At 45.7% G+C, this 18,970-nt stretch overlaps 1 protein-coding gene across 3 annotated transcripts in view; it reads right to left on the reverse strand.

The window, feature by feature from the left end:
- Positions 1-18,970, reverse strand: part of NHS (NHS actin remodeling regulator) — a 338,630-nt gene that overhangs the window by 66,676 nt on the left and 252,984 nt on the right. Inside the window, exon 1 of one of the 3 annotated variants that reach the window (XM_061135906.1) lies at positions 8,628-8,705. The exons of the other annotated variants lie outside the window; for them this stretch is intronic. Within the exon in view, the coding sequence (XP_060991889.1) occupies positions 8,628-8,682 (55 nt within the window). The 5' untranslated portion in view covers positions 8,683-8,705. Of the gene's footprint in view, positions 1-8,627; positions 8,706-18,970 lie in introns of those variants that run through there. 3 annotated transcript variants of the gene reach the window in all.

Below are 18,970 nucleotides of genomic sequence, written 5' to 3' on the forward strand. Positions count from 1 at the left end.
ATTTGAGGATGCCAGCAACACTTCAGCCCAGGGAGCAGAGAACAAGTTTCCCAGGGATGCTGACGCTCCCAGTCTGCAGACCATATAGTGAGGACCACTGCTTTCCAGAAAGAGATACTGAGGCAACAACGTAGGTACTTGGCTAAATGACATTAAACGAGTGATGTTCAACCATTTTGCTCTACACAAACCTTCTCTAGAGTTCAACCTAGTAAATAGATCAACCCCAAGGCCAGCTTCACTAGAGAGGCTGTCGTGTTCTCAGATAGCGGTAACGCACCTGCTTCCAGCAACCTGGACTGAAAGCAACCACTCCATCACCAAGTCCTGACACCTCTGTGCCAGTCTGCAAGACTTGCATGCCTGAGCCTAAACCAGAGTGGGAGCCTGGCTCTGCCCTTATCTTGTCAGCCCCACAGGCCTTAAAAAGACACTGGCACTTTTACATGGTGGCAAACAAGTTACAGTATACAAAAGATAATACAGATCAGAAATAAGGAATTGGATCTTTCAGGAAAGCCTGATGGATAACTAAGGAATGCTTCTAAGATTCAGAGAAGGGTGACTTGTCACAAAGCTATTTTCATTATTTGCAAAGAACCAGGTGAGGTTGGTTCTTTGAAAGCAGGAAAATGGAGATGCAAGAAGGCACTCTAACCACAAAGATACATATGGTGTTTTAAAGTCCCTTCACTCCCGCTCAGGCTACAGAAGTGATGTTATGAACGCAAGTACCTCTTGCATTCCAGGGAAGACAGTGGAGCTGGAGTGGGAGAGACAGATCAGAGAGAGCATATGAAAATCACCTTTCTGCTCAGGAGACACTGCATACTTATCACCAGTATGGTGCCCAGACTCTCTGGTCTGCTTGGACAGGTGCCCTGGGCTCGAGTAAATCATGACACAGTAAGGTAATTAGCACATGACACCCGATTATACATGCTAGTAAATCTCTTCTCCTAGATAGAGGTGAGACTCTTAAAAATTACTTAAAGATCACCAGCAACAATGGAAAATGTAAAAATATCCAGACTTACAGAAGGTCCCACATATCCCTCCACTGCACTCCACTAAGACTTATTACTTACTTGCTAGTTAGTATCTTCATAGGTAGAGAAGTAATGCCCTTTATTGGACCCACAAAGAAGCTATAAATACATGAGCCTGCACGCCAAAAGGAATTCTTTTCCAAGGACCTTTCCACTCGCAAAGCCTAGAGATTTATGTGTTCTGTGCTCTCTGCAAAAGACACACATGATATATTGAATCTGGAGTCAGAAAAGATGTGTTCTCTTTTGACTCAGTTAGCCTGAGTCTAGCCGAGTCTGCAGCAAGACTGAGGGAGACCCGCTCTTCAGGGACAGTGGCTCTTTCTCTCCTTCAGCCCAGGGAAGACAGGCTCTGAGAATGAGTCCTCATGACTGGCACAAAGCTTCAGGAGGTGATACTAAGAAGTCAGAAGTACAGGGAGCGGGGAAGTGACACAGCGAAGGGAAGGAAGCCAATAAAGGGTGCACAGGCTGGAACCCCTTAGGAGCCAGTGCAGAACACACACCTTAGAGGCGAGGGGGTGGGGATATTTATCTCTCACTTCCTATCAGCCATCGGTTGAAGGCTGCTGAAGTGCCAGAACAGTATTTCCTTCTACTTCTAGAAAAGCATGCTCCTCTGTCTGTCATGGGAGCTGTAAGTGAGGCTGCCTGCTGTTCACTGAGGTGATAAGGGGAAGGGCACTTCTTGGCCTGGGGATTTTAGGACTGTGACCCTTGGAGCATACAAGCATTTGCATTTCAGATTCGGGATGTCTGGATTGTGTGCCAGGCTACTTTGACAAGTTCTCCAATGCCAAAGTAGCTTAAAATGGATTTGTTGTCAAAATCCCCCAGGTCTGGCAGTGAAAAGCCCTGGTCAGACAAATCTGGATCCTGGTTGGAACATCAGTAGGAGGGCCGTGGCCAGGAGGCTGGGCAGAGAGGCAGCGGCCTCCTGTGGGCCCTTGAGCAGATTTCTGGGCCTCTTGGTCTCCTTCCTCCTCAGTGGGAGTTTCTGGCCTGGTGTGGTATCCCAGGATCATCTCCAAGAAGTCCGGGCTTCTTCCCAGGGAACCGGCTTTAAAGAGCACGTTGTGCGTGCCGGGGGATATTCACTGTTTCTAGGTGCCCATTGCCTCTAAGCTGCTTCAACTGACAGGACTAGAAAACATGTAAGTCTTAGAAGGTGAAGATAAAAGCTGAGTTGAAACTGCTATTTCCAATTCAAATCTAAGATTACAGGTTTTCATTTAACTTACTTGATTTTATAATTGATCTCTTTTGTGTTGAAAATCTTGATTCTTCACGACACTGCCATAATTTCCTATTTGAATAGTCTCAAAATGACTACAAGAAGACAACTGATTTCAGTTGTAGATATCTTTTTGTTTTCCTTTGTGTCTTTAGGATATTTTCTACTAGAAATGGATATAGCAAGACATACTTCGTTTAAAAGGCAAATGACATGACTGAAGGTGTTGAATACAATGATTGTTAAGGTTCTGAATAATCCTTTGGGGACATGAAATGAGAGAGGTTCCTGATTGCCCCATTCAGGTGTTCATCACTAACTAAAATCCATTGACAGTTTCTGCACTGGTAAGTTACAGCTTATTTGAGAAAAACATACAAGCCTTCTGGCCCTTCATGCCGTCAGGGCCCTCAGGAGGTTCAAACCTGGCAGCCACTTGAGACAGACGAGATGATGAGCCCAATGGGCTCAAGCGTGCACCCTGAGAGAGGTACAGAGGGCCGGCCAGGTGTGGGAGAAATGCTCTCTGCTTGGGAAGGGACACGGGGAAGAGGTGGTCTTGAGGTGGGGGCCAGAGGTGATGGACAGGATTCGCCGGGAGGTTGGAAAATGCTGGAAGAGAACCACAAGAGATTTCTATTTTGAGGTAAGAAAGATCTGACTGTTGGCAATTTCTGGTGAGGCAACCCAAGAGGAAGGCTAGAAAGAGTTGGTCAGGGCTGGTCCCAGGAGTTGACTGCCACTGGACCAGGGCTTGTGAGGCAAAGGGGGCAGGTTAGGGGCTGCCAAGAAGGAAGATCATGCTACCAATGAGCATGTGCACGGAGCAGGCACAGCATTAGCCTCTGATAGAGCCCGTCTCATTTGGTTCCCATAGTAAGCCCAGGAAGCAGTCTGATCATATCTACTGTGCTGAACAGGCACAGAGAGGTTAAGAAATTGCTCAAGGCCCCAAAGATTATGAATGATAGAGCCAGGAACTCAGAGTTACCACCACTGAATCCAAAGACCCACACCACATTCTGCCTTGCTCCCCCACTTTCTAACCCACACCACTGCCCCACACAGGTGCAGGAATCTGTGTGGGAAGGCCACGGCCATCCTGGACAGGAAGACTGAAGCCATTCAATGGAAAGCCCTGGTGGATTGGGATGAAGAACCTGCTGTATCATGGGGAGTAGCTTCTGTGTCCCACAGCCAAGTGCATGACAAGCTGTTTAAGGTTAGAGAGGGGCTTCCTTCTGTACTTTTGCACCTTCCATATAAGCAAGTCTAGAATATGGACCTATATGTTGTACAAGCTCAACTATTTTGGTTGACTGGATGGGACTTAACCTCATAAATGGTACAATCTACACGGACCTATATGTTGTAGAAGCTCAACTATTTCAATTGGATGGATGGGACTTAACTTCATAAATGGTTCAATCGATACATCTTTGGGGGCTTTCCTTATGGCTCAGCTGGTAAAGAATCTGCCTGCAAGGCAGGAGACCTGGGTTCTATCCCTGGGTTGGAAAGATCCCCAGGAGAAGGGAAAGGCTACCCACTCCAGTATTCTGGCCTAGAGAATTCCAGACTGTATGATCCATGGGGTCACAAAGAGTCAGACATGACCGAACGACTTTCACTTTCACACATCTTTGTGGCCCTTTCTCTCCCCTTTACTCTGCCTCCTTTCTTCTCCTGATCTCTTTTCTCCCAGAAAAATGCTACTCTATATCCAACTCAAGTTGTCCCTCCTCCATGAAGCCATTAGGACCTCCAGAGCCTAGTAGGTTCACATTCATTCACTCATTGAACAATGGGTGATTAAGGATCTCCCATGTGCCAGGCACCATGCTAGGCACTGGGGATACAGGGATGGACATGATAGACACAGGCCTTGCCCTCACAGAGCTCATATCCAGGTTGGAGGTAGGTGAGGAAGTAAAGACTGACTGATAAGAAAGGATGTAATCAGGTAATAATAAGCACTCTGATGAAATAAAACAGTGGGGTGTGAGAGAGAGCAAGACTACATGGAGGCATGGCATGGAGTAATAACAGTAGATGACCACGGAGGCCTGAGAGTCTCAACTAGCCATCAGAGATCTCAAAGTAAAAGTGAGACAGAGGGTACCTGGCCACAGGGAGCCAACCTGGTGGAGTGACCGCTTGCTCTAGCTCCGTGTGGCCTAGCTGGCTACCAAAGTCATTTCTTCTTTTTTGGCACACAGCTGGACTACATTTCCCAGCCTCCCTTACAGTTGGGTATAGCCCTCTGTGGCAGTCTAGCAGTAGAATGTGAGCGGGAGTGAGTGGAACCACTGCCAGGAAGCACAGCCCATGGAAATCTGCCACACGTTATCATTCATGTTCTTGAGAATCCATACACGGAAGATGGTAGACTCCCAAGATACAAAGAGATCCTTGAACTCCGGCTAGGAGAGAAGCCACCCACCCATGAAGAAAAACCCATTTTTGACATTACACAAGTGAAAAAAAAAACCTGAATTTTATTAAAGCACTGGGATATTGGGGGTTATTTGTTATGGCAGCTCACATTATATGAATACATTGAAGTCACTGTTTTGCTGCCATAGCTACTGATTTGACCCATTCTCAGCCTAGGAAATGGTTTTCTCCTATTCCTCTTTACCTTTGTATTTTTAGTTCACTTCTGCTTTCTGTAGGTCCTAGCCCCTCAACTCAGATGGCCACGGTGCAGCCAGAGGCCTGCCCTTCTAGGGTGAGTACTTTGATACCTTATCTGTGCATCAGAGTGGATTCTGCTTTCACTGATACATCATGTCAATGGATTCTCTTATGGCCCTTTAAGTCACTTGTACTTTTAGGGAAATGCTGAATGCTTTCTCTTTCACTGTGCTTAGAAGGTATGTTTTCTCGACTACCACAACACAATCCTTATCTCAATCTTTCCCCAAATTAGGATCATTCCTGAATTGGCAGGGCCAGGGTTGGTATGAGTTCCTGCTCATACAGGGGGAGCTGCTTATTTCCGTCAGACTGTATGCATTCTCAGGTGTCTATCTCAGCACCAGGCACAGGCAGGCGCAGAGTAGGAGCTCAGTACCTGCTGGCTGAGGAAACGAATAGGGAGCAGGGTTATTTACTGTGGCTAGACTCACTGGCATTCGAGGGAGATAATCTGCAGCAGTTTTTGTTCTTCAGAAAACATCTTTAAAGCCACCCCCTCAATTTACAGTCAGCATTAACAAAAGCTTTTCCTTGAAAACCAAATGCATAGAAGTCAGGCTGAATTACGAGGCGCTCTGGGGCGTCCACAGAAATGAGGGTTGTGTGGAGGGCACGCGAAGCAGGACTGTGCTCTCCCGCTGCTTGGCTAAGTGCTGGCTTCCCCCCACCCTCCTCACTTTGCTCGCTCTTCTCAGACTCTACCTCCAAATTATCTCTAGGCATCTACAGGCAGAGACACTCTTTATCCTGACACACGCCTCCCTAAGTCACCTACCCTGTGAAAGCTGCGCGCACCCACTTAGCCCAATACTGGGCTCCATTCTCTCCAAGGTCAACAGGCAGGCAGTGCTCATGCGACAGGGGACTGACCTTGAAGAGCAAGACACTGCCTCCTCTGTGCCCTCAGAGCTAGTGGCCCAGCCCTGCACAGGCTCTCGCCTCCACACTCCCCTCCCGCTCCAGATAGAAACTTTCTTCGAATGTCACAAAGCAGAAGAATGGGTGAAGAATCCATAACCATGAAGAGTCAAGGAGTTCCCTTAGTGTGGTTTTTCTTTCACAGCCTCAGACCCCCGCTGCAAGAGGAACTGAGGTTAAAACACCAATGCCACTAAACCTGCAAACCGAATGGCATGAATCAACCCGAATGGCATGAGACACCAGCTCTAAGACCTGTTTTGAGCCCAAGCAGTGGTCCAAGTTGCACAGAGGTCACCTCGCTTGATCTAACAAGAGATCAACCTCAGAATGAGGCATTTGTGACAGAAGTTCACCCACTGAAAAAACAGGTGGCTAATCTGTTTTGTTTTTTTTTTCAGGAATAAATGAGAAGCATTTATTACTTCATTACACTTACACAACCCATAAGCCACACCTTTTAAACTGGCTGTTTCCCCAAAGCTGCCCATGAATTGAAAGGTACAGATGCAGTCCTGTGTAGGCAGGGGACAGACCTCTCTCACTGGGCTGGCATGGGGGCCCCTCCTGTCACTTCTGCAGGGAATTAGGTATTAGGGCAGGAGGTTTACATGAAGAGGTAATGATAGTGGAGCAAAGGTAGTACTTAAACACAATGTGGTGATCTCAGTTAAGAATGAACTTCAGCCAGTGTTCTCTCTTTTAAACTTTCTTTTAAAGGCTGTCAGATCAATAGCTTTGGTGAGCACAACATTTATGTAACTTTTATCCACCCAAGTTAATGTTCTTTCCAGAACAAAAGCCACCTGGGACAAGTGACACACAGAGGTGTTCAGATTCCCATTTTTCTTACCACTGTGTCAGTGTGCTCAACCAGGTCCTTTTTAGGTATTGGCTACTGGCTAAAGCCCATTGCAGAAATACCAGTGTCCTATCTGGTAGGGTTTTCTGCTGGGGGCTGTCCAAGCAAACTGCCTTTTCATGGGTAACAGATGCCAGAAGTTCCCTCCTCCTGGGGTGAGTTCAAGCCAGTGGCCAGGAGTAGACTATTCCAGGCCTGAACTGTAGGACTGTCAGGGCTGTCTCAGTAACAAGTGTGGATTTGGGCCTTTTGGGTGGTTGTATTTATTTGGATAGACCCTGGAAGGCTCTATGCAGTCCATGGGGTCAGAAAGAGTTGGACACGACTTAGCAACTGAACAACAACAACAATAAAATTCTCATCTCAGCAATTAAGAAAATCCTACCTAGGTGACTATACTTGTGAAAGAGGACTCACAGACCGCTAGCCAGCCCCCCCCCCGCCCACCCCTCCCCCCACTTTGCCTCCTGCTTCCCTGGACCACACATCTCTGTCACTCCCTTCCTCTGTCCCCTTCATACTCCCTTCCCTTTTGTGCTGAGCGAGGGCCTGGGTCAAGATCAAGACTAGCCCGCTCTTTTTGGATACATTACATTTTTCAGCCTCTAAGGAAAGTCCCAGTGTTGGTTTTTTTTCCCGTTAGGTGTATGGGACTAGAGTAATAGCTATTATGATAATTTCACTCATGACAAGAATGAAATTATTAAGTACTGAGAAAAATCTGACCAAGAAACAAATGACTAGTCATTCTCTTCCCTTCACTCTGTATCCACTGACACACATGCACATAAACCACAATGCCCGCTCAGCAGGTCACTCAGCCAGCACCTACGTGGCCCACCATTGGGTAAACGTCACCTCTGTTCCTGCAACTTATTTTAGGCCTGCTCCTCCCAGTTGCACTGAGGATAATGGTGCTGTCGACGACAACAATGAGCCATCTTCCTCTGAATATTCATTCAGCAGATAGTCCCTGCACAGCCACTGATGCTGTCCCTGCCTGAGGCAGAGGGAGTCTGGCCTCCTGGAGCGGACCAATCAACACCCAGATCCGGGATCAGGTGGTACACGTTCTGGGAGGAAGTCAAAAAGCAGAGCAAAGGGCTCAAGAGGGGCGGGGCCAAAGGGCTCAAGAGGGGAGGGGCCAAAGGGCTTAAGAGGGGCGGGGCCAAAGGGCTTAAGAGGGGAGGGGCCAAAGGGCTCAAGAGGGGAGGTGCAGGCAAGCTCAGTGCCTTGCCGACATCCCGCCAGCATTTACCTAGATGCAGGGAGGTCCTCTGCCTTTGTTGATTGTCTTCCCGGCCCTGGGAGAGTGCTTGGCCCTCGAGCAGGGTAAGCAAGAAGTATGAGAGGATTCACGCCAGTAGGAGTGGCCCCAGCGATAACAGACGCCCCGTCCTTCGAGGTTAGGCCAACTCCTGAGAGTGCTCTGGCCCTCTCCCCGAGGTGCTCAGCAGGCCTGAGTTCCGTGGTCCCCGCGGCGACTGCTGGCCAGCACATGCGCCCTCTCAGCCTGTGCCCCTCCGGCTGGCTTCCCCACACCCGGCCCACGTTCCCCGCGTGCACTGCTGCCTGAGCCACTTGCACTCCAGCCCTTGGCTCAGGGTCGACTTCGGGGAGAATCCAAACTAAGGTGGCAACTTAGGGCGTCTCTGCCAAGGTGACCTTGGAGCAGACGCCTAGTCCAGTGAGGGAGACATGCTGTAAGGCAATCCCAAGCAGAGAGAACAGCGGAGGTGAAGGCTCTGAGGTGGGCTCCTGCTGGAATGCCTGAGGGGCAGCACAACTCGGGAGGGAAGGACAGAAAGCGTGAGGCAAAGGGCAGGAGAAAACAGCTTTCTCCCTTTCCTCCTCTCATAGTTACCATAGCGCCTGGAATTCTTTCTGTCGCGATTTCCTCCAATTGCTTCACTTCTCATTGCTCTGATGGCTCATTTTCTGAGAGTTCTGCCATTTAAATGAAATAGAAATAGCACTTTTTATTTCACTCTATTTAAACACATCTACCACTGATTGGCGTGGAGCTGTGGGGACTGTCCGCAGCCCTGCTTAGGGAGGTGGCCTGGGGTGGGAGAGGGAACAGCTTGCTCCCCACAGGGGTGCCCCACCCCAGATATTCTTAAAAGGTGGGAGACGGACTCTCTTTTCCTGCTCTATCAACCATCATCGTCAAGGACACCTTCTCTTAAGAAACCACTCTGTGCTGTACTTTGGGCCATTTGTTTCACCTTCATCATCTCTGACCCTTAGGCCAGCTCTGAAAACCAAACAGTAACTACAGCCCAGGGAGGCTACCTTCTTTGTATTTCCCCCTCCAGGCAGGTGCCCCTGGCTACACGGGATACACCGCAGCAGTGATTCCCAGGGCCACAGCACCCTCGCCATGTATTTGGGGCCCTGCTGATGCGGTTGCTTTGATTTCAAATAGGAGACTCCAGATCACAGAGGATTTGGAGTTCTTTTTAGGCGGCTGGCATGAGCTCAGCACAGATGCCTCCCGGAGCAGGACTGCTTTGCTGCCTCCTGGGAGGTTCATCATCAAAACTTCCTGCCCTGACCCACATCACGACTCTCCATTTGTGCTTCTGGCTGCAGCTACTGGGTAGCCGGCAGTGGAGTCTATTAGTGCTTCATTCTGCTCACAGTTCCTTCTGGAGGAGTTGGCATCTAAAAATTAGTTAGCAGTAAGCGAGCCCTGAGGTGATACCTATTAAGAACTAAAAGGTAGGCCAGGGAGACTGAGCTCTGTTGGCAGAACTAGCCTGCTCTCTGTGTAGCTGGTCCTAGGAGTCCCTAGCATCTCTAGGCTTTTGGCGTCTCTCAGGCTGGAAGCGATAACAAATAGGTTTTAGGGCTCCCTGTTACCTGTCTTGTCCTTAATGCTCACCAAATGTTCACGTATACAGCTACATTTTCAGCTTCCTATGTCGTCAGACTGAGGCCAAATGACAGAGTGTCGCCTCCTAGCCAGTGGGATGCAGGCAGAATTAATGTACACCTCTTCAAGGCTTGCTCCCTTATAAAACCTCCCAGGAGCCTTGCTTCTCTTCCTCCACTGCTTGAGAACTACACGTTCTAGGCTTATATCAGACTTTGTGTGAGGGAGAAATAGAACTTTTATTGTATTAAAGCACTGAGCTTTGTTGGTTTATCTGTTAGCATAGCATAGTGTAGCCTATCCTGACTAACACAGTTTTCCTTTATTATGCCTATTCAACCATCCATCCATTCATTCATTCATTTGCCCTTTCAGAGGTCATTCATTCACTTGATAGTACTTAAGTGCCCACTACCTGGCTAGTACTTTAGCATGAAGACACCTTGGGTTTTTCCTCTAGAGAACAGGTGTATATCCAGGTGAGGAGATGGACATGGGAGCAGAGACAATAATAATACAGGGTGCTAAGTGTGTCCTGGCTGCATAACATTCTGTTATGTGCAGAGAAATAAATATTCAGAGGTCTTTACCTTTAAAAAATGCAACTATCCTCTTTTTACTTTCATTCTTTATCAGACTCCTGTTTTTAAGACAGTGCCCACCCCTGCATATCGCACTCATTCTTAAAAAAAAACAAAAAACTGCATTTACCACCAGTCTCTCCTTCCTAGTGGCCCATCATTCCAAACCAATCTTCCCAAAGTACCATTTCTACAGATCATGCCCCTGTATGAAAATCATCCAGGGGTCTCTCATTGCCCACATAAGGTCCAGAGTCCTCAATTTGGCATTGATCCAGATCTGAGCTATCTTTCTAACCTTATTTTCCACTTCTCCTTTACCCACAACTACTTCTTCAGCCAGATTGGCATAATCCATGGCCAACAACCCACACCACTGGTGACCCCACTTCCATGTCTTTTTCACACCACTGCTTCCCCAGGACTCCCCTCCTTGTCTGCCTAAGTCCCTTCCTCTCTTCAAAGTCCCACCTCAAGTGGTATCTTTGATCTTTGTCTACTCCACTCCATAGTATTAATATGCTCAACAATTTAGATGAAATGGACAATTCCTCATGGAAAAAAACTAGCATAGGACATAGGAGAAATAGAAAATATAAATAGTCCTATATGTCCTAAAGAAATTGATTTCTTAATCAAAACTTTTCCCACGAAGGAAATTCTGGGTCCAGATGGCTTCACCAGTGAATTCCATAAAGCATTTGAGGAAGAAACAATCCAATTTACACAGGTTCTTTCAGAAAATAGAGGAGAACTTTCCCCAACACATTGTATGAAGCTTGTATAGCCTTGATACCAAAACCTGCTGAAAGACACCTCAAAAAAATCTGTAGCTAACATCATATTTAATGATTAAACATTGGCTGCTTTCCCTAAGATTGGGAGGAAATCAAAACATCCTCTTTCACCAGTATAATAAGAAACAAGGATAAGAAAGGAAGTAGCAAATACTGTCATTATCAGCAACAGGTTAAAAGCCCTATGAAACTGACAAAAACTGCAATAACTAAAGAGTAAAATTACAAGTCACTGGATATAAGGTCAATATATAAAAATCATTTGTTGAGGGGGACTTCCCTGGTGGCCCAGTGGCTAAGACTCTGGGCTCCCAATGCAGGGGGCCTTGGTTTGATTCCTGGTCAGGGAACGAGATCCCACATGTTGCAACTAAGAGTTTGTATGCCACAACCAAAGATACTGCATGCTGCAATGAAGACTGAAGATCCCGTGTGCCTCTACTAAGACACATTGCAGTCGAATACATAAATAATTATTTTTAAACAATCAATTGTATTTCTCTATCTCTCTGTGAGTGTGTGATATATATATAGACTTCCCAGGGTGCTAGTGGTAAAGAACTCACCTGCTAATGCAGGAGATTAAGAGACTCAGGTCCGATCCCTAGGTTGGGCAGATCCCCTGAAGAAGGGCATGGCAACCCACTCCAGTATTCTTGTCTGAAAAAATCCCATGGACAGAGGCGCCTGGTGGGCTATAGTCCAGGGGATCACAAAGAGTTGAACATGACTGAAGCAACTTATCATATGTATGTATATACACACATACACACACACTAGTAAAGAAAAATGGAGAATTAAAGAAAGTGTGTTAGTCACTCATTCATGTCTGACTCTTTGCAACCCCATGGACTGTAGCCCACCAGGCTCCTCTGTCCATGGAATTCTCCAGGCAAGAATACTGGAAAATGGAGGATTAATTAAATAAAAAGGTATACCATTTACAATATTATCAAATATTTAAGTCTAACAAAAGACTGCATGTCTTCTACACTAAAAACTACAAAGCTAAGAGAAATTATAGACAACTCATGAGACCAAAAGCTATACTATATTCGGAGATTGGAAGCCACAACATTGTTAAAGATGTCTATCTCCCCAGATTTATCTATCAGTCCAAATAAATGGCCAATAAACTCAGTATTTTTTAAAAGAAATTGACAAGCTGGTTCTGCGATGTATGTGAAAATGCATAGGTTCTAGAATAGCTAAAATAATCTTGAAAGAAAAGAACAAATTTGGAGAATTTATGCTACCTGATTTCAAGACTTACTATAAATCTACAGAGGTCAAGACTGTGGTTTTGGCAAGACAGTAGACATATAGATCAATGGAGTGGAACAGAGTCCAGAAATAGACCCACACACATACCCTTGATTTTTTGGAAAAAGGCATTAAATCAATGGGGGTGAAAACAAAGTTTTTTTGTCTTACAAATGGTTCTGGAACTGAATATACATATGGGAAAAAAAGTAATTTTGATCCCTACTCCACTCCATACACAAGAAGTAATTACAGAAAGATCACAGACTTAAACATAAAAGCTCAAACTATAAAATCTCTTGAACAAAATGCATGACAAAAATCTTCATGAACTTAAGGGAAATGGATTTCTCTGACAGGGCTCAAAGGGACTAAGCCATACGAGAGAATACTGATGAACTGGACTTTGTAAAAAAATATTTTTTAATGTCTGTATAGCAACAGTCTACTATTTAGAAACAAATTGGCAAGGCACAGGCTGGGAATAAATATTTGTAATCCATATATCTGATAAAGAGCTTTCATTCAGAGTATATAAAGAGATATTACAAATCAATAATAAAAAGACAACCCAAGTAAAAATGAAGAAAAGGCTTCATGACAGTACACAAGAGAAGATATACAAATGTCTAGTAAGCTCATGAAAAGATATTCAACATTATCTGTCAGAGAAATTAAAATTAAAGCCACAATGAGAGACCATTTCATATCCACTGTAATGACTACTGACATACCAAGTGTTACTGAGGATACAAAGCAACCAGAACTGATAAATTGCTGGTGGGAGTGTAAAATAGTACAACTGTTTTGGAAGAATCTCTGCCAGTTTCTTATAAAACGAAACATACACTTAACCTATGACTAAGCATTTTCACTCCCAGATATTTACTCAAAAGAAATGAAAATGTAAATCCACAAAAAGCCTTGTACAAAAATATTCTTTGCAGCTTTATTCATAATAGCCCCAAACTGGAAACAGCTCAACTAAATAGATAAATAAATTGTGGTATATTCTTACAATGGATTACTGCTCAGCAGTAAAAAGGAATGAACTACTGATATATAAAACAACATGAGTAAATTTCAGAAATATTATGCTGAATGAAAGAGGCCAGGCATTTTTAAAGCATCATACTGTATCATTCAATTTATATGTACTCTTGAAGAGGCAAATCTAATCTATGGGACAGAAATCAGAATAATGGTTGACAAAGAGGGTGGAAGATTGACTGGAAAGGGGTACTAAAATTTGGGGGGTGATGGTAATTACTATTTGTTACTTTGGTTTCACAAATATATGTGTCAGAGTCACTGAACTCAACACTTAAGATGTGTACACAACTTAATTGTCTGTTAAATTATATCTCAATTTTAAAACTACCCCTGCTGCCACCCCAAGAGCCATGTTGGGTACTACTGTAATGTCCTGTTATTTATTATTTTCATATGCAGTTATGCATTTTAAACTTTCTTAGGTCCCTCAGTAGGTCCTGCACTATACTTGGGGCTCCACATTTGTTGAACCAATGAGTGAGTAATAATCACAGTGTAAAAGGGAATTACAGGAAAATTAGAACACAACACATATATAATTCCAAGGTTTCCATTTTCCCATGAGTCAACACCACTGCAAATGTAGGTCCCTATCTCCCAACATGTAACAATAACCCAATATCTAAGACAGCTTGCTTTTATTTACAATAAAAGAGGAGGCAAGGAAATAACAGAAAGCTTTTGTCTCCTATATTTTGAGGTAACACCACATAATTACTACTCTATTTCTTAACTCTAGTGCGATAGACCAAAAGACATCTGATGAATCACCTTTTCATTCATAAAACCCTGCTTATATCTTTCATCACTTTTATCCTGCTAGAATAATAGCAGAGACATAGTGCTTGATGGGCCTGCATTATCAGACACTATTGGAAAGGTCTAGATAAGAGTGCTGAACCACCTATTAGTATTCTGCATGCAAACCCTTCTCTATAACCCAGAGTCATCCGTATCCTGGCAACCCTCAAAATTTCATTCTCATTGAATTGCTAGATCTTTATCAAAATATAATTATAGCCTTAATTTGAAAGATAAATTTTGATTGCCAGTGCCATGCCCAAAGGAAGAAATAATCAGGTGGGAGAGCGCTCAGGCACAATTGTTAACCATATAATCAATGTCATGAATCACCCAGCCCCTAAAAAATATAACTTTGGGGGAAGTTGTGAGGGGTAGGGCAAGGAGGGGAAAAAAAATCACGGAGGCATCAGACTGACTTAGGACTCCGTCACTTCCTGTTTGCTCTTTTTCTCACATTTCTGCTTCAGCACTTGTCATCTCTGCCCAACTGGAAGAGTCTGGGGATGGCCCATGCTGTGTGGCCTGCTTCTACATGTGTTCACAGTGGCCCAATCCTCAGCAGGAGGTGACCCGGTCTACAAGCCACCTATCTTGGGTCAGGTTTCCGGAAAGCAGGCACTGGAGTCACATAGACTCTGAAGTGGGGGACGCTTTGTAGGAAAAGCTCTTTGGGTCAGGGAGGGAACTGAGCAGGACTGGGCAGAGAGAAGCTTCTCTCTCCACTTGTGGGAGGGATCCTCTGCTGATCCCCGTCACAACGAAGGGTCAGCCAGCCCCATGGGGGAGCTCTGGAGTTGGGGTGGCTGCACAGAACTGTCCTCAATGGAGGCAGTGTGGCCAGTCGCTGGTTCTGCGCTGACCTGGGAAGGTAAGGGGTGTGACCTTGGGCGAGGCAGCTCTCTTCAAGGACGGTTCCCAAAGAGGGGCTGGGCTGTGAGCCGTCAGCCAGCTGTGCCCAGCAATGGGGAATGAGCGCTCAAGTCCTGAGGAGGAAGGGGCTGTGTGGGTGCATCGAAGTAGCCGCTGCACCACCTCCATTGGCTGGAGTGATGCAAGGGCCTGGGGAGGATGATCCGAAATGGAACCCTGACATACTGAACCTGCGAGCCCATTTCTGCAGGAGCAGCTGTCCCTCCTGAGGCAGCCAGGTGCTTCTGTTGTGTGTGCTCAGTCATCTCAGAATGTGTGTCTGGCTGGGAAAGAGGAGGTGGACATCAGAGGGACTTTTGTGCCCTGATCCAACTGGTATGTGTCTTATTTGAGGGTGGGTACTGATACTGTGTAGAAAAATAATCGATACCTGTGAGACGCTGTCTGGGAAGGGCAAGAGAACAGAAGTCACATACTTCAGTCCCCTTTCCTTTTGGGCACTTACATCTGCAGCCTCAGTGCTTTCATGGTCATAAACGGGTCATGACTTCGGGATGGAGAAAGACCCAGGCACGTGTAGCCGTTTTTGTCCACTGGAGTATAAGGAATAGATTTCTTTAACCTACATTTTAATGTACAGTCAACTTCTCCTGAGACCTCTCCTGAGACCTCAAGTTTGTAAATACAGAGCCTTCAGAGTTCACCACTGTGGTAGTCTGTCTCCGCCCCTCTAGTATTCACGGCCTGTTGGCAAAACAAGTCACAGGCTCAGCCTTGAGAAGGCCTGGAAGCTTCTGCCTTTGTGCTTTTGGGGACCCCGAATCACTAGGTAAGAAGTCCAGCTACCCTTTTGGCAAGGGCACTTGGGCTGGCCCTGGGACTACACAGAGACAGAAGCAGAGCCGAGCCCCCAGGGCACATACCACCAGTAAGACTAGTGGAAGAACTGCCCCCGGGAGCTTACCCGACCCTGCAGAATCTTGAACCAACAGATCGGCAGTTGTTTCTTAGGCCAGTGAGTTTTGGAGTGGATTCTTACAGAACAGTAGATAGACAACATAACCGCAACTAGCAATTACCTCAAGAGTCAAATGGCTATGCTGGCCTTGCCCCTCCCATCTTGAGTCAACTGCCTTTTCAGATTGGACTGAAGAGCCCTTTCTCATTTGATGGCCACTTCTCACAAGGAAGAAACATTTTTTATGACTTCATAGTAGATACTGCCTATCCAGGGATGAGTAGACCGAAACTTTAAAAAGGAGGGGAAAAAAAGTGCTTCACTGGACTGTCAGAGCCGGAGGTGAGGAACTGGGCTGTCTCACTAGCTACATAGCTTAATCCTGTTTATCATTTTCATATGCTGGGGCCTCAAATTCATGCCTCAGTCCATTTACAAATGACTCTCTGTTGTGGACCTCCAAGGTCACTCACTAAGAGAAGAAACTCAGAATATTACATCCTGAGCATCAGGGTCTATGTTGACTGTACACATCACAGAAGGCCAGAACCCAGAGCCCACCAAAGCAGAGACAGAATGTAGCCAGATGGTCCAGGGTTGGATTCTGGAGCCACGTCACCTGGGATCAAATCCCAGATCTGTCATGTGTTACCTGTAAAACCCTGCGCAAGTTACTTAACTTCTCTGTGCCACAGCATCCTTATCTATAAAGTTGGTATGATAATAATCCCTCCCTCACAGGTTTCTTATGAGGATTAAGTGAGTTCATCTATGTACAGGGGATAGACCAATGCCTGGCTCTTCTGAGACTAACTCTAACTGGTTCTACAGTAACAACTGGCGGAGGTGGGGGGGATATCTCACATTGATTTTAGGTAATATGAATGGCTGTTCCTAGTGATTATACAAGATGAAAGCTATCTAGTGGACTGTATATCAGCTTTCTGAAACTCTACCCTATGTAACTGTTTTCCTAAGAGGGCAGAGTGATCAGCACATGGCAGAAGGAACACAGAGCTAAGAGAAGGAGACCTAGGTTCTAACTGCAGCTCTTCCATAAACTAGCTGTATCACATTGGGCAAGTGATCTATAACATGGGGAATAATGACAATGACCAGATGGTCCCTCCAGAAGTCTGTTATGTCTTGACACCTTTCCAAATCCTGTGAGACAGGAAAGGGCAGGTAGAATTACCACCATTTTAAAGAGACAGATATGTATTTGGCTACATGACCTGCCCAGAGCCAAATCCAATCCTAAAGGAGAGCAAAAAAGGGGCATCTTCCAGGCACAGACTACATTTCCCAGCCTTCCTTGCAGTTTGCTGTGGTCACGTGATTGACTTCTAGCCAGTGGAATGTGGATGGGGATGAGATGTGCTACTTCCAATCCCCAGTGCTCTTTCCCCTTCTGTTGGCTAGATGCAAAGAAACTCAGGAGGGACTCTGAGGCCCTAGCGGATAGCAGAGCTGCAAGAGGTCATGAGACCAGATTCCTTGTCATCACAAGCTAAACGTTTATTACACTTTATATGATAAAGAAAAAAACTGCATTGTGTTAAAATTCTGAGATCTGGGACTTATTTGTTATGGTATTCCTTAACCAATGCTCTCAGTGTGAGTCTCCAGTTAACTGCTGATCCAGGTTCTGAACTTCAAGAGGAAGCAGCACCTTTCTGTTTTGGTATAACAGATCATTGACATCTTATTTGCTACAGGCAGAGCCAAGTCAGTGAGTCTTTAGGAAAGACTTCTGTATCCCAGCTCATGGTCTTCCCATATGCTCTTCCAAGGGGGCCAAAGAGTTAGCTACTGTTGCACTGGGCCTTTGGGCTAAATGGAATCATCATAATCCTGCATCTTCTGTAGGGAACATCAAGGTGAGGGACATAGATGAACTAGCAAATATTCTGAGGCCTCTACTAGAAGACTAATCAGGAATGATTAGAGGATTTATCAGAGGTATTTGGTTTCCTAATCTCTTCCTTTCCCCCAATCAAAAGCTATCTTAATACGGTCCTGACCTCCTCTGTCCATGGGATTCTCCAGGCAAGAATTCTGGAGTGGTTGCCATGACCTCCTCCAGGTGATCTTCCCGATCCAGAGATCGAACCCAGGTTTCCCACATTGCAGGCAGATTCTTTTCCATCTGAGCCACCAGGGAAGTCCAAGGAAAATAAATGTACAATTTAAAAATCAAAATGCACTTTGAAAAGGAAGAGAGACTCATCCAGTAGGTTCTATCTTGAATAGGGAACTGATGGTGGGAATGTGCACCTTCCCTCCTAAATTCCCATACACTCTAGTTTATTTCTTTCAATGTTAAAAGGTTAGGCATTTACATTTTTTCAGCAGTTACCAACACATTTTTGCCAAAATAAAAAAAAATCCTATGATTCAATCAGATCAAGAACAGATGGGGTCTCTTTTTTTTCTTCACACTGGACTTTGCTATCTTTGCCACCAAAGAGAAGGCAAACATGGGGGAAATGAAGTTTTATGGAAATAAATAACAGGAGAGCCCTGGCAGGCTCAAGGGATCCAGGAACCCAGGAGGAGACCATGGCTTCCTGCCATCCACTAGCATCACTGAAGTCCTCAGTCCCTTCCTGTCTCCTCCCTTCCATGTGGTACCTTCCCCATCAGCTGGGGCTGCCCCTCTCAGACAGACCAGGTACCCTGCAGTTACCAAGAAGAGGTTCCTCACTCAACTGTCCAGAGATTTCCATCTGAAAGAGTGGCACCCCAGCTACTATCTGCACCCATGGAGCTGGCACGATTTAAATACCACCTGGACCCTTTGATCCCTCTTTTTCCAGGCCAAATGCCTCTGGGGGTGTGTGGTCTGCTAGCCCCTGAAGCACAGAGGAGGAAGCCCCACATGGATGGCTAAGCAGAACTCCCAGAGAATGTAAAGCTGCAGAATCCCACAGCTGGGGGCTGGGGAGGGGTCCCTGTCTGAGATACCATCCCCCAATCTTGCAGCCCAGTAGCTCTGGCCCT

Source organism: Dama dama, chromosome X (genome assembly GCF_033118175.1).
Source record: "Dama dama isolate Ldn47 chromosome X, ASM3311817v1, whole genome shotgun sequence".
NCBI lineage: Eukaryota > Metazoa > Chordata > Mammalia > Artiodactyla > Cervidae > Dama > Dama dama.